The sequence below is a fragment of the Camelina sativa genome, chromosome 13, assembly GCF_000633955.1.
Source record: "Camelina sativa cultivar DH55 chromosome 13, Cs, whole genome shotgun sequence".
Classification (NCBI taxonomy): Eukaryota; Viridiplantae; Streptophyta; class Magnoliopsida; order Brassicales; family Brassicaceae; genus Camelina; species Camelina sativa.
Genome location: NC_025697.1, coordinates 12,531,891 through 12,548,054, shown reverse-complemented (window position 1 = coordinate 12,548,054; position 16,164 = coordinate 12,531,891). Strand labels below are relative to the sequence as shown.

Sequence of the window (16,164 nt, the reverse complement as noted above, 5' to 3'; positions counted from 1 at the left end):
TAACATCAAATTTATCTTCTTCTCCATTCAATCTAGACTTTAAGGTTTACATACATTTCTGAGATATGTGATTACAAAATCTAACAGAATATTACCTACGAGTGGTCATCATCCTTACGTAAGCATCAAGTTAAGTCTACGTAACCAAATAGAGTGAAGAGTCAAGTGAAACGCATCAAACCTCTTAGGAGGATCATTAAGCTCGAAATGTCTCCTCACAGACCGCAAGTTACGTTTAAGCCATTCGTATTTCTCATCAGAGATCGACATGAGAATCTCCTTCAACCTCGGAATATCTGAAACGTCGACCAGAACAGAGAAGGTCTCCCAACGAAGAACATCAGTGAAGGGCAACACAAAGTTAACAGAGAGAATGACGGGGATACACTCGGAGTAGATGGCTTCAGTAACTCTAGGGCTAGCTACCTCATAGCCACTGGGACAGAAACAGAACTTTGAACTTCTCATGAAATCGTAGTAGTTTAAGTGTTTAGGAAGGTATTCATATACAGGCATATCCGGGTCACGCTGTTTCCAGTGTTTTAAAAGGATCGGTCTGACAGGACCGTGGACACCACCTGCGAAGAACCCGAGGTAAGGCCGCGGAGAAGCGGATAGGGTTTTAGATAACCTGAGCTTGGGATCAACTACACCACCATAGAGTTTGATCTCAGGAAGAGTCACGTCTTTTGCAGGGTTAAACCCTTCTGATGAATTAGCATTACACATAACTCGAATCGATGTGTTGAATAGATCCTTATTAGCTTTGGAAGTGAGAGGCCCCTGCATTTAAGAAACCCATTTTATACAAAATTCTGTATTAAGCAAAACAAAAAACGGAGAGATGATGAAATGTTCAATTAATTTACCCAATCGTGACAAGCAAGCATGAAGTGATCAGCTCCATTAGTACGGTTCCAAAAAGGATGATTAGTAGAAACCAATCTAATATAATCAGAAACGAACGTTCTCAAAGGCTCAGCATTAGAGTTGCCTTCGTATAAGTACCGAACCAGCCAAGAAACACTAAACGGCAAAAAGTAAACATAAGCTTGGCTCGGATCGTAGGTACGAAACCTCGTCTTCCTTTTCTCCAACTCCGTTATAAACCTCCCTTCAACCGCGTACACACTCTTACACGGTCCATCGTGAACTAAAGGTGGCTCACCTTCTTCGTATACATACACCTTAAACCTCTTCTCCATTTCCAAGTAACTCCTACAAAAATAGTAGCAAACATCTTTACACTTACCAATAAATAAACTAAACTAATTAAACGGTACGTATGATAAAAATCATTGTTAAAAAGGGATGAACTCTCTGACACACTCTTTGTAAGTATATAGACTAAAAAGTGATTATGGACCATACAAATATTAAATTAGTGTAACTGTAAGCTATATAGCTTGCGCAGTAATTTAATTAATAGTGAAAATGACACATGACAGACCCTTAACCTTAATTGCACCGCCTAGTATTATAATCATCACTAATCTTAATGTAGTAATTGCTTGAGAAAGGCTCAAAAAAAAAAAATCATGATCTTGATCTTTAGTGTATATATACCATAAAGCAGGTGTTCATCATCATGTATGAAAAAGTATGCATGCTTTTTTTTTCAGAAACTATGATACAAAACCAGTGGTGTGTATTTCAAATTCATGGATTCGTTAGCGTCAATTACAAGAATCTTTTATAAATTTTTATAAAAAATGTAAAAAACTAAAAAATCCACGAGAATTAGCCGTGCGCAGTGACTTTAAAGCTAAGTAGTTACAAAAAAAAGTTAAACTCGAATTTTTGGAATGTAATTCAAATTAAAATTAAAATTAAAAAAAAAAAAAAAAAATCATGGGAAACTTAGAATTTACCGATGTAAAGCTGAAGGATTACGATAAATGTCTGGGTTTGGAAGATCGATTTTGAACAATGTAGTAGTAGTATTGTTACGATTCGAAGAAGAAGAAGCTTCTAGAATCGAAGCTCTTGCTTTCGCTAATCCTTCTTCCACTAAATCTCTCCGGTTTAGTTTTTCCGGTTTACTCTGTAACTGAATCCAACATTTTGAAAATTTAACGAGAACGGAATCAGATGAGAAGATGACGATGACGAGAAAATTCTCAGATTCGAATTTTGAAATTTACGGTTACAGAGAGAGAAATTTTGAAGAAGAAGCTTACTGTTACAGAGGAATTAGTAGTAGATCGGAGAGAGAGGATCTGTTGAGAAACATCGCGAGAATCGACGACGACGCCGGCGTTAGTAGTGTAAACGTTTCTTCGGAGAAGCTCAGTGTCTGGGAACGAGAATTCGAATTTCTGGAGAGAGTAATCGAAGAACGAAGTCGAGCAACGAGATAACAATACAACGAGCGCGATCGATCCGATACAAATCGAAACGAATCCGAATCTCGTGTACCGGTTCTGAAACTTATCCATGATTTCTCCGAGAAAACGCTTTCCCGGGAAATTTTTAGAAAGAGAATGAGAAAGAGAGAGAGAGAGAGAGAGAGAGAGAGAGAGAGAGAGAGAGAGAGAGAGAGAGAGAGAGAGAGTGACGAAATGAAAAGGCGCGGAGAGAAGGAGAGGTATGTGCGAAAGATTGTTTTAATGGAGTTTTTAAAATAAATGAGAATTTGTTTTTTACAAGTTTTTATTATAAAACATATTTGTTCAGTGTTCATGGTTCAGATAATTTGTTTGTACAATGTATATAGTGTGACTAGTATATTTAAGAGAAATTCCTTTAAATACCACTAAAAATGTTTTTTTTTTCAAAAATACCACATTTTAGTTTTTTTTTTCAAAAATACCACAAAAGTTTTTTTTCCTAAAATTGATTTTTAAGGATGTAGATTTTTTTTTTAGATTTGGGTTGACACATTTAGTTTTAGGGTATAGTTTTTAGGGGTAGGGTTTAATATTTAGAATTTAGGAATTAGTTTTTAGTATTAGAATTTTAATTCAATTATGTGGTATTTTTGGAAAATTTTACATTTTAGTGGTATTTTTGGAAAAAAAACTAAATTATGGTATTTTTAGAATAAAAACATATTTTAGTGGTATTTATGAAAATTTTCCTATATTTAATATATTCGAATACACTTTTTACATATCTTTTACCATTTTGATCTATTTAATTATATCTGTATTTAGATTTTTTTTTTTGTTTTTACAAGGAAACGAAATCTATAAATTCTTTATTCAACTATTTTTGTCTTTCATAAACAGAAATAAATGAATTTATTTAAGTTTTTACTAATGCAGTTTTTATTCGTATTAATTAATATATGGACTGCCATTTTTGTACTTAGGCCTNTTTTTTTTTTTTTTTTTTTTTTTTTTAATACTACTACATTTTATAAATTGAGTTATGCTGAACACATGGCAAAGTTTATAAATTCTAAATGTTATAGAACAAAATGAAACCAAAGATAGTTTTTCAAAGCCCGACTAGCTAGAACAACAAAAGAGAATTTAGAGAACAACAAAAATGCAGAGAGAGAATCAAATTCAAGATGAGAGAAACCACCGAGCATCCTTGAGCTTTAAGTTGTTGTTGTTGGAGAGATCGAGACCGAGACCAGAGAAGCGTTTCAGGGTCTTTGTTGCGAGATTGAATACACAGATGTCCGGGGACGAATCTTGGCCACGTTTGCAAGCACGGTCATTACGGGTGAAGTAGATAGAGTCTGGTTCGAGACCAAGGTTAGGGTCAGCAGGCACGGTGATACCCAAACCAAGAAGCAGGGCCTCATCACCTGGAGAGTAGACCTCATCAACAGTCCGGTTCGAGTTGTACATAAGATCATTTATTTCTGGAAAATAGTTACTCTTCTTCTTGTAGAGACGGAAACTCCTACGCCTTGTTGTCTCGTTAAAAATGCTCTCAACCAACAAAACCGTTCCTGATGTTGTAACAGCAATGTTAATTGTTAAATCTTGCTCCCTCTGTGAGAGGATACGCACCCACGTAAAAGAAACCTCCTATTCTAGAAAACTTCAGATTTTGAACGACTTGATCAGTGTTCAAGGCGTAAAGACTGTTACCACCACCATGGAGTACAATATCAGACAAGCCTTTTAAGTCCTTGCGATCGATTTGTGTAGAAACTTCACTATGGTGATCTTCCCCGTTCTTCCAATAAGCTAAATATTGGGCACCCAAGCCAAAGAACCAGACAACAACGTATTCTTGCTTCTCTTCGTCTACCCACAAAAGACCTCTCAGATTCTCAGCCCTCTGGGTGTAAACTTTGCTACCATAAACCAAGCTCGCCTTGAATCTCTTGTCTCCTACTCGCTCAAGACTAAAAAGCGCACCTTTGAACGACTCTAGAGGTGGAAGATGAATCCTCTTCTCACTAAACACATCAATGATACAGAGATTGGAAACAGAATCTAGCACCAGGAACCATTTGCCTGAGTTTGCTAAGAACCGAGTCCCTGAAAAGTCTCTCGTGGTTCTGTAAACTCTAGCTTCATCAGGGTTGTAGAGAGCACAACCACCATCCTCTGGAAACAAAATCAGCCATGGTGATCCGATTTTTCTTACCAAGGATCGTTTCGAACACGAATTCCAATTCGAACACACCATATTAGCACGGTGAAAATCCACAAGACTCAAACGTTCGAACACGGATCTTAACACGTCATCAGGGAGCTCCGACCAGCGGCTAGAACTAGCAGTCTTGATGCTTTTATCTGTTTCTGAAACAGAGAATATGATCATATTGTTATATGGTCTTTAGTTATTCACTACCAAATACTACACCATAGTGTTGTCTATTCTTGGCACTTACTCGTTTCTTTGACATTTGCTTCTCCCCTTACTGATGTAAAATCCTCTTCTTGAGTTACAGTTGTTTGCTGAGATTCAGAATCCATCATCCTGCAAAATCAAATTCTTAGCATCATCGATACATATAAACTATAGTTACATTCGATCAAAAGGTCATATATGTTCAGTCACAGTACCAAAAACAAGAGCTAGGTCTCGTTAATCACAACACCACCTCTGATTCAAAAATTTAATCCTCAATCTCTCTATATAGAGCTATGCCATATTCTATAAGCAGCTTTTAACATGTAAATTCAGAACAGATGGACTCACGTATGATTTTGATCGAAACAAACCAAACCCTAAAACTATATCAAAAAAATACGAATTTGAGTGAACTTCAATAAAAGAACAAAAAAAAAATACCCATAACCCTAATTCTTTCAATCGAAACACAAGCTGGGAGAACAAGTGAAGAACTAACCTCGGAACCTAAACACAGAAGCTCGAAGAACTCGAAATTGCCTCCGCTAAAGAGGAGAAGAAGAAGAAGAATAATAAGAAAAAGAAGAGATACATAAAACGACGCCGTTTGTTTTTACAAAATACATTCAAAACGGGCCAGCCCGTTAAACTAAGGTACTATATACAAAAAATTTAGATAAAGTTAAATTTTGAGGCTTATTAATTGAATGTTGTAGTATGTATCTTCATAGGTTATGGCTTCTAACTACATACATAACTATGAGGAGTCATGACTTGGTTTGCGATTTGTGATGTATCATTCACCATGTTTAAGGCTTGTAACCAAGAGTTTTCAGGTCCATGATATGTTTTTAAACTCTCTATGTATAGAAATAAAGACAAGTAAAAAAGAAGAAAGAACAAGTGTGGAAATCTCTCAAGAACACCAATATAAATAAAAAAAATCAAGATGGGAGAAACACCATCTGGTTAGGCTAAGAAGAACTGAACGTATGTTTATAGGTTATGAATTATGATATTAAACATTACGTGGAAAAGTCGGTAAGTTCTGTCTTATAGAACAAATAAGTAACCCTTTTTTCCAAAAAAGTTCACGGCTTGACGAAGAAAAAATAATAATATTACGGCTTATATAGAGAAAATATGTTTATTGTTGTGTACAACAAATATGATATGTAATATACTGTATATACAATCAAAAGATGACTTTGGTCTGAGATGTACCACTCATCACCATTTCTAAACGTATAACCGTCATGCCCAGAAATGTTTTAGGAGCCACCAACCAAAAATTGAAATGGAAATAGAATAAATTAATAGAAGACAAAAAGTTTGGAAATCCCTCAAACCAAAATCAAGAAGGGAGAAACCATCGAGCATCCTTGAACCTTATATCGGAGAGACTAAAATCAGGGAAGCGTTTAAGTTTCTTTGATGCAAGATTAAACACACAGATGTCCATGCATGAACAATACCATCTACAGGTGTGGACACGGTCATCACGGGTGAAATAGATGGAGTTTGGTTCGATACCAAGGGTATGGTCGGCAGGCACGGTGATACCCAAATCAAGAAGCAGTGCCTCATCACCTAGAGAATGTACCTCAACAATATGGTTCGGGTCGTCAGTAATAGCATCAGGGTCTGGATTAGGATCCTTCTTGAATACACGGAAGCTCCTATATCTTGTTATCTCGTAATAAAAGTTCTGAACCAATAAAACCTCTCCTGCTCTTGTAACAGCAATGCTACTGCGAAATATCCCTCCACTTATGTGATCCAATCTGACTTTACGTAATAATAATGTATCGCTTTTGTATACGTCCATGAAACCTTCTTGTCCAGAAAATACAAGTTTTCGAATGAGCTGACGAGCCGTGAAGATGTATAGACTGTCACCACCATGGAGTACTATATCAGACAAGCCACGTAACTCCCTGAGAACATTGGTTGTTCGTGTAGGAATGTCACGGTAATGATCTTCCCCGTTCTTACAATAGGCTATATAGCTGGAAACCATGCCAAAAAACCAAACAACAACGTATTCTTCCTTCTTCTCGTCTACCCACAAAAGACCTTTCAGATCTTCCGCGTGCTGGATGAATGCTACGCTACAATCATTTGAACTCTCGCTGAATATTTTATCTCCTACTCGCTGGAGACTGAAATGGCCACCTTTGATCAACTCTAGAGGTGGAAGATGAATCCTCTTCTCGCTAAACACATCCATGATATAGAGATTGGAACGAGAATCTAGCACCAGGAACTAATTTCCTGAATTTGCCAAGAATCTAGTCCCTGAGAAGTCTCTCTTTGTTCCGTAAATACTATCTTCCTCCGGGTTGTACAGCCTAGTACAACCACCATCTTCTGGAAACAGAATCAGCAATGGAAATACGTTTTTTCGAGGCAACGTTTGTTTCGAACCCGAATACCAATTGGAACACACAATCTTAGCGCGGTGAAAATCAACAAAACTCAAACGTTCTAGTACAGATCTCAAGATGTCGTTAGGGAGCTCCGACCAGCGGCCAGAACTAGGAGTCTTCATGCTTTTTTTTTCAGTCACGCTACCAAACAAAAAGTAAGCAAACGAGCAAGAGAATGTAAACGTTCATGTCACTGTTGCATTTTGGTTTTATCACTTCAGCTTCAGCTTTACGTATTCTTAATTTCTAGCGCAATCGCTATGTATAAGCTTCTAACATGTAATAACAAGGGGGGGGCTCGCTATATAAATAAGCCTAATCCTAAACCCTTAAATCGCTATGTATGAACCTAGAGTCCCTAAACTCTAAACCCTCATGTAGCTACGAATATATAAGCTTCTATTATGCATAGAATTCCAATGAAACGGTCACACGAAACAAACCAAAATATCAAAAACACGAATCTGAGCGAAACGAGCAAACAACGAGAACCCTAAAATATCAATCGAAACCAAGGAACAACACAAGGTGGGAGAAGAACTAACCTCGGAAATCTAGGAAATTAAGAACCTTAAAACACAGACGAGATCACCGATCGAGATTTGTGTGCAAAGGTACCCAATTCAGCAATTACCGTAATGAAGTGAAGATGAAAGAAAAACTCAAAATTATCTCTGCTTGTCGTCCTTAAATAGAGAAAGGGATGCTTAAAACGATGCGTTTAGTTTAACCAAAATAAAAAGTTGATAAAAGATTTTAAGTGTCTTCTCATATAAATTTTGTTTTCAAGTTATTTGATTGTGACACGGATAAAATGTGTCATATGTCAATTTTAAATTTACTAAAATAGGAAAAGCCAAAAAGTAAAAATTCTAAATTAGTAAAAAAAAAATTGATGTATAATTAATATTTATTTAATTTTTCTTAAAAATATTTATATTTAATTATCTCATAGTATTTTTATATTTTAGTTTTTTTTAGTTATACTAGGCATGTGCCCATCGATATCTGATGGTCGGTTTGTTACGTTCATGAGACTTTAAAGACTTGTTTACCATCCCTACCTACATGATCTTTCCCGGTGTTATTGTCCTCACTCGCACAGTTCCGACAGTCACTTTCCGGAAGGACACCCAACCTGAGACTACTCCAGCATAAGCACGCTTAACTGTGGAGTTCTCTCAGGACCCTTAACCGAAAAGATAAGTGCACTTTGGTGACATAGGTGGTCAAATCAATTCTTTTAAACCTCCCATTAACATATCGCAACATCCTCGTTGCCAACCAAGACCATCACCCCCGACGGTGTGAGCCCACTCGACTCCACACTCGTCTGAGTTCGGCTCTGATACCACTTGTAATGCCCCGATCACCACCTTTTAGTGGACCCATGTCCAATTCCTGTTCATGGATTCACCTTCCTTACTGAGCCTCACGTACTCTCACTAGACCCGTGAGCCCATCCATATCCGACGGTCGGTTTGCTACGTTTGAGAAGTTTTAAATACAAGTTTATCGTCCCTACAAATCACCACATGATCTTACCCTGTGTTTTGTCCTCACTCACACAGTTCCGACAATTACTTCCTAGAAGGTCACCAATCCTGAGACTACTCCAGCTCAAGCACGCTTAACTCTAGAGTTCTCTCATGACCCTTGACCGAAAATTTAAGCGCACTTTGGTGACATAGGTAGCCAAATCAATTCTTTTAAGCCTATCCGCAAGTCTCTGAAACCGGTATGTCACACTATCCATCTCCAATTCGTCCAAAACTTGAGCAACGGCCACAAGAATCTATAGGAACCAAGTAGCAACCCAAACAAGCAAAAAAAACACCACAAACAACATTAAAAAAGCAAAATAAAAAAGATCTCAGAATTTAATCAGCCATGGTCATGCACTCACTCTTTTGCAGAAAGATCTTACCCAACAACGATGAATCCACACGTTAGGAAGCCTCTCCTTTGTTCCTAGAAATAGATCCCACTCCATAGGAACAGATCTCACCCCATAAGCCAAGAATCTCCCTAAAAGCCTCAAAACTCTCAAGCGCTCTCTTTTCTCCCTCTGTTTCTCTCTGAAAATGGCGAACAACACTCAACCCACGATTTAGGTCAATTTTTCGCTTAAATACTTGGTTGGTTTGGAGATTCCACTTAAACCAAACCGATCCAAATAAACAACTTAATTCAACATGGTCGTACCGAAATTTGCTGGTGTCGATTGACACTCCTCCTGGTGTTGATCGACACCCACCCCCAAAACATACTATTTGGTTTGGGAGTGTTACAAAAAGTATTCAGCTCGGTTGTCAAACAATATATATACAGTAAAACCTCTATAAATTAATAATGTCGGGACCATGAAATTTTATTAATTTATAGAGGTTTTAATTTATCGATAAACTAATAATTATTAAGTTATCGATAAATTAATAAAATATTAATTTATGAAGAGATTTTTTTATTTTCATAATTTTGAAAATTTTCTATTACAAAATAATATATTTTTCTTATCATTCACCTTTTTAATTTTCATTGAATTTGTAATATTAGCTATCGTAATAGGATGAATAACAATTGTTTACTATATTATCTAGGTAAAAATGATAAATGTTAGAATTTTAGAGCTTAGAAGAAATTGTTACTACTATCCTTCTTCTGGTAATGATGAAGTCGAAGAAGATATTGCAATACATTTAGAACCAGTTACTAAAGAAGCAATTATCGCATCTAGGACTCTCCATGATTTTTGGATGCGATTTGAGAAGATAACAATGAATAAGATTAGAGATGAGCTCCAACAAGAATGCAAATTCAAGAATATGAAAACAACAATAGAGTTATATTTCACTAGGTTTTCTTAGATATAGGCAAACAACATAGAGTCATATCTCACTAGATTTTCTTAGATATATATATATATATATATATATATATGAGATTTTTATTAGTTATGCCATTTTTGTTCAAAAATTTTTCCCAAATGCCAGTTTTTTGTTTTGTCGCCAAAAATGCCAGTTTTGTGGGATAAGTAGTGTTTGAAAAGACCAAAATAACCTCTCATTTAGTGGACGAAGAGAAGTGGTAGGGGAATTCAAAATTGAAAATATTAATAATGATTGGACATGCATTAATGGCGAGATGGACAGACAATTACGATTTTTATTGTGGTAAAAGGAGTTTACTGGAGTCAATGCTGCCATTTTTGAAAACTAAAACTTTCCTAAACTTAAACAGAAGGAAAGCTTCCAAAGTAGTGATGTATTTTGTAGATGGTATCTCATTTATGTGTTTGGGATGGGTATTACCTTTTAGAAACAGAAACATGGTTGATTGTTCAACAGAGGCTACTGAACTATTTTGCAGGTGGCTTCCATGAATGTAAGCTGGAAGGGTCTTTTTGTATCTTAGGTTGGAAGGGTCTGTTTTTTTATTGTCTATCGGTTGTATTATGTCTACTTTTAGCCTCGGTAGACATGTCTAACTGATAAGTAAGATTTCTACTGTTTTTTGTTATGTCTATCGTTAGTAATGTCTATCGGATTTATTATATCTATCTAACTTGTAATGTCTATTGACTTTGTTATGTCTATCTGGATTGTAAGTGCGTCAGTTTTATTTCTATTGATTTTGTTTTTTTTTGTCTATCCTAATTATAACGTCTATCGGATTAGAATGTCTACCACCATTAACTTGTGTAAAAGATAAAAGATAAAAGAGCCAAACACCTTCATTCGTTGTATAACCAGATAACAGATAGACCTAAAAAACATGAATACATGTCCCTCGAGTAAGATAAAAAGGTGGACTAAAACAGCAAAGCAATACATTCTTCTGACTAAAATAATAGGGTAGACATAATCGGGGAAGACAACAAAAACAACATAACTATATGTCCATCGTATTGGATGGAGATATTCGCCAAATGATGATACTCAGTATCCAAATTTCCTAATGAAAAACCCAACTGCAAAGAGAAGGACAAGGACATAAATTAAAGTGTACAAAACAAAAGCAGATGTTGGGCGGTTGGATTTTGGGTGTGTGGTAAGAGGTGGGAATCGCTGAACAAAAGCCCTGAAGTCCGTTTACCCAGCACTTACTCTGCGACCATCTCCTTGAGGATGTCGATCTGTTCGGAATTCGACTTATCCCCGAACACTTCACCCAACCTGTTCAACAAATGACAACAATTTTCATCGGCCAATGAGTGGTTTCGGTGAAAGTTGAAAATGGTCCATCATAGGGTGGACATCTACCTGGTCTGTCTTCTCTGGTCCACCATGGACACATCATTGTTAGTTACAAACTGGTCCTCCGGAGGCATAACATACCCAGATCCAGCATGGTCATCAGACCTGCATTGGAAGCATAGTAAGGAGCGACATAAGTAATTTGAGTAGACAAGTAACGGTAAACATTTGGTCTAAGAAAGACCACATAAGTAAATTAGGTGGACAAGTAATGGTAGACAAAAACCTCTCTTGGTGGATGTCGTCCATCGCCCCATCAACCCTGCACATTTGGTAACTTGTGAGTTACCGAAGACATAATGATGTTAAAATGCAAATGTGGACAAATACATGTTCTGATGATTTTCTATCCATAAGTTAATGGTCTATCGTGATAAATACAGTGGGTGGACATACAAAGTCGGATCTTCAGTTAGGTCAGAAGACAGATTTTTGTTAAAAAGCAAAGGTGGACAAGGACCATGTTCTGATGGTTGTCTACCAGTAAGTCAACGGTCTATCATGATACAAACAGTGGGTGGACAAAAAAAATCGGATCTACAGATAGGGCTACCAAATATCTGGTATATCGGCTTATTTTCATAATTTGGTGGACAAAAAAAAGTGGATCTATTAACTAGTCTATATGATCAGTTTTCAAACCTATACGAAGTACGCGGCTCTAATGAGAATTCGAAGCAATTAAACACAGACAAACCTGGGAGAGGCGGTAGCGGCCCTTGGCTCTCCATCGCTTAAAATCTCGGCATCTGCCACTCGCACACTAAAACGAGAAAGACTTTCAATCACGTTTTTTGGATTTCTTAAAAAATAAAAAATAAAAACAAAGCAAAAGTTATCTTAAATACCAAGGGTCGGGTTCGGAAGACGGTTCCCCTGTGTCACCGACTTCGGCGGTTTGAGGCGGAAGAAGCGGAGGATTCGGCCGTAGATGTAATTTATCATCAACACGTACGACGGCTGTCGTTGGCGGATGTTCGGCGAGAAAGAATAGACAAAGAAGAAAGAGACTTCGAGCGACATAGGCTTCGAGAGAAAGATTTCTCTTTCTGAAAAGAGAATACGAAGGGGTTGGGTTTACGAAGTGATTAAAGTATTTTTTAATGATTGTTTTCTTTAACTAAAATTATTTTCTTTAATTTTAAAGACAGATCAATCAGAGGGTAAAGAGGTATTTCTGCAGTGTGCGTGTGGCATGCGGGTGAAGCAAAAATCCAAAGTGGCATCCATGAGAAAGTTGTTCACTGTTGATGGCAGAATATACAATATTCTCTATATATATATATATATTATTTTATTTGATTATTAATTTATGATATTTATGAGACCATATTTTTAATAGGATTTCTAAAAAAAAAATTATCTTATTATTTTATCGAAATTTGTCATTTTTTACACCGGCCCAACTCGAGACCGGAAGAATTTATTAATTTATAACGAGTATTAATTTATAGAGGTTCTACTATATATATATATATATATTTTGTTTATCTTTTATAAAATCTTATGTTTAATTTGGACAACAAATGTAAATTTAAGCAATATGTGGCCATGTAGGGGTTTCCACGTAATGTAATGTGTTGGGATGTTAACCCTCTTCTTAGTATGCATGCATGCATCTCTATTGAAAAATCTGATATTAAGAATATAATTGCTTACTTAACTATCTATCTAGTCACTAATGACAAACTTAATATGATTATTTTGTTATTATTAACCTATCATATATGGCCGTGTGGGTTTCCGCGTAATGTAAATATGTAATGTGTTGAGATGTATATAATCTTAGGCCTTGAATGGAAGCCTCATATTTGCGGAATTGTTAAACAGATTTTGAAAAACGCACTTCGTTTACCATTGAGCATTTTTATTATAAACTTGTGGTTTTGCAAAATAGAAAAACAATAGTGATGAGTGCGGTTTTGGGAAGACAAATAAGCTATGGACCGCTTTTAGAAGCTAAAACAGGTTTTATCTAGCGGTTGGACAAATTACAGTTATATATACTTTTAATTTTTAATTTTGGTTACTGTTAAAATATTATATATATATTAATTTTCTTCCATTAATATATACTTCTATGATAGATATGTAAGTTTTATCTAGTATTAGTATCTCTTTTTTTTTTCCTTTCATATCATTGTTATATAATATTAAAATAATATTATATTTTAATTATTAGAGATATTAGGTTTTATACAGTTATGTTTACTTATGCCAGATATATTTTGTATAAAAAAACTATTTACAAAATCTATGAAAATATATTAAAATTATACCTTTTGTTACATATATATATATATATATAATTATTAATACAAAATAAATTAAAATATATAAATATACTAATTATTAATAAAATAATATGAAATCCGCACTGCAAATAGTTTTTCACCAATCAAACATTATTTTGTACCACTTATTTTGCATAAACCGCACTTGTCCTGTAAATATATTTATCTCGCACGTACCGCAGTTGAACCGTACCGCACTAGCAAATACTTTGTCCCGCACTACCAAATCCGTGGTTACCATTCAGACCCTCTTCTAAGAATTTATCTCTACTAAAAAGGTGAAAAGATATAATGGTGAATTGCATACTTATTAAAACTATCCATCTAGTCATTAATAACAAATTTAATACTACTTCTCTCTCAACTTTTTATAAATGGTTAATTAAGGCATTAATCTTACTTTGGAGATTACATTTTTTCTATTTAGAGATATCTCTAGGAAAGAAGTGTGTAGTGTTTGACAATCTTTGTTTAATTAATATTTCACAAGTATTTTAAAGTCTTCCTAAGTAACAAAGATACTAGGTAACAACCCGCACTATGTGCTCGATAAATCAATTTAAATAAAATTATTATAAGTAAAAATATTGTTCATACAACCAGTATCTGTTTATGTCAAACCATATATGTAACTAAAGTTTTTTTATTTATTTATTTAAATCTTCATTTTTCGTGTAAAAATATGTTTCATACGTGAAATCTTTGAAAGTGTAAGATATTTTATTAGTCCTGGGCGTTCGGGTATTCGGTTCAGGTTCGGGTATATCCATTCGGGTATTTTGGATATTGAATTTACTATCCATAAGAGAACTGAATCTAATCGGATCGGTTCCGGTTCGGTACTCATTCGGTTCGGGTTGGTTTGGATAGTTGATATAAGAACCGAACCAGAACCAAAAATTTCGGTTATTAATGGTTTTGGTTCTTAAATATCCGAACCTACTAAATAACACCCAAAATTATCCGAAACTACAAGTACAACAGTTCAAAAGTTACAACAATCCCAACAATAAGAACATGTTATCAGATTTCAAGTTTCAAAAGGTAGAAAGAGTTAAAGGAGATTAAAGAAGAATAAGGTTTAGAGTTTGAGATTTGAAAAGTAGTAGAATCAAATTGGTAGTTCTTCCATCTGCAACTTCTTTTTTTCTCCTACTGCCTGAAATATATTAGATCACAAAGTCAGAATACATAATAATATACTCGGTTCTTAAAAAGAAGGAATACTAAGAAAGGTACATGAGTCATTTGGCTCACATACATTTGAACAATATCTCGAGTGGCTGTCTTTCTGGAATGTGGCTGGTAAAGTTGAACCCGTCTGCAGAAGTTTCTCCATGCTATGCTTTCAATAAAGGCAGGAGGTATCTCACCTAACACCAACATCTCATTACATGCCTCTCTAAAAACCGCTTCTGATACTCTACCCACTTGCATGTTCCCAACAGTTACACCACTACCGCTGTTCAAATTTTGCTGAGTCGCTCTTTGCTGCCAAGCGATGTATGGCTTGCATGTTTTAAGATGTTTCGCCAAATTCGAAGTTCCAGAAGTGGTCACAGTAGTTACACTTGCATCTGTTTCTATGATCCCACACCGGAGACCTTGTCTTAATTTCTACTTGGGAAGACGAAATAGTCATCTACACAATCAAAAAATAAAAGCAACAAAAACAGTCACTACATACATCAGATTCAGAAGTATAGATTTATTTCAACAAAAACAGTCACTCATCTACACAATCGAGACATGAAAGCAACAAAAACAGTCACTACACATCAGAAGTATAGATTCATTTTAACGAATCACCTTATTGATGCACTACACAATCGAAATAGGAAATAGTCATCTACACAATCGAATCTATGAAAATCTATAAAGTTAAAACAGTCACCTTATTGAATCTATGAAAATCTAGAAACAAATACGACATTGAATGATAACTTACCTTGAATAAAACCAACAAATTGACGAAACAGAGAGAGAAGATCAGAAAAGTTCAATGTTTCACTTTTTTCTTGTGGTTGTCGGCGTCGAGAGAATGAGAAAAGAGGCAAGGTGGGTCGAAAAAATTAGGTTTACGTGTATATATGTGGTGGGTTTAAGATGGTGGGCTTAAGATGGTATAAAATCGAATTGGACTTGGTTGATATTGGACTGGACTTGTACATATGTAAATAACTAATTATTAGTGGGCTATATAATGTGATCTGTTAAGGTTTCGGGTAACCGAATGGGTATCGGTTAATAACCGAACCTAACCGATATCCATGGTTATTTGAAATATTATCCATTCGGTTATTACCCTATATCCAAACCCGAACCAAAACCGAAATTTTCGGTTCGGTTCGGTTCGGTCCATTCGGTTCCGGTTATGTGCTCAGGACTATATTTTATGGTAGAGAAAATATTGATAAAATG

At 35.5% G+C, this 16,164-nt stretch overlaps 2 protein-coding genes, 1 long non-coding RNA gene and 1 pseudogene across 3 annotated transcripts; all 4 read right to left on the bottom strand.

Moving 5' to 3' along the window:
• On the bottom strand, window positions 6-2,551 carry LOC104736553 (probable glycosyltransferase At5g25310). The gene is made up of 4 exons (XM_010456553.2): window positions 2,181-2,551; window positions 1,872-2,050; window positions 870-1,218; window positions 6-783 (listed from the first exon to the last, which is right to left on the bottom strand). The coding sequence occupies exons 1-4, from the start codon at window positions 2,436-2,438 to the stop codon at window positions 115-117; spliced, it is 1,455 nt and encodes a 484-aa protein (XP_010454855.1). The 5' UTR covers window positions 2,439-2,551; the 3' UTR covers window positions 6-114.
• Window positions 3,379-5,354, bottom strand: LOC104736550 (F-box protein At5g25290-like). The gene is made up of 3 exons (XM_010456551.2): window positions 5,264-5,354; window positions 4,802-4,890; window positions 3,379-4,709 (listed from the first exon to the last, which is right to left on the bottom strand). Exons 2-3 carry the CDS (start codon window positions 4,887-4,889, stop codon window positions 3,928-3,930), a joined length of 870 nt encoding a protein of 289 aa, XP_010454853.1. The 5' UTR covers window position 4,890; window positions 5,264-5,354; the 3' UTR covers window positions 3,379-3,927.
• On the bottom strand, window positions 6,119-7,315 carry LOC104738182 (annotated as a pseudogene).
• Window positions 14,734-15,788, bottom strand: LOC109128449. The gene is made up of 2 exons (XR_002034837.1): window positions 15,692-15,788; window positions 14,734-15,385 (listed from the first exon to the last, which is right to left on the bottom strand). It is a non-coding gene; the product is annotated as an uncharacterized LOC109128449 (long non-coding RNA).

Bases quoted from the DNA above. Each gene is read 5' to 3' on its own strand.
- LOC104736553 (XM_010456553.2), bottom strand. From the start codon at position 2,438: ATGGATAAGTTTCAGAACCGGTACACGAGATTCGGATTCGTTTCGATT. The intron at 2,051-2,180 runs GTAAGCTTCTTC...TGTTGGATTCAG, and splicing joins CTACTAATTCCTCTGTAACA to TTACAGAGTAAACCGGAAAA. The intron at 1,219-1,871 runs GTAAATTCTAAG...CTATTTTTGTAG, and splicing joins AATCCTTCAGCTTTACATCG to GAGTTACTTGGAAATGGAGA.
- LOC104736550 (XM_010456551.2), bottom strand. From the start codon at position 4,889: ATGATGGATTCTGAATCTCAGCAAACAACTGTAACTCAAGAAGAGGAT. The intron at 4,710-4,801 runs GTAAGTGCCAAG...TCTCTGTTTCAG, and splicing joins AGCAAATGTCAAAGAAACGA to AAACAGATAAAAGCATCAAG.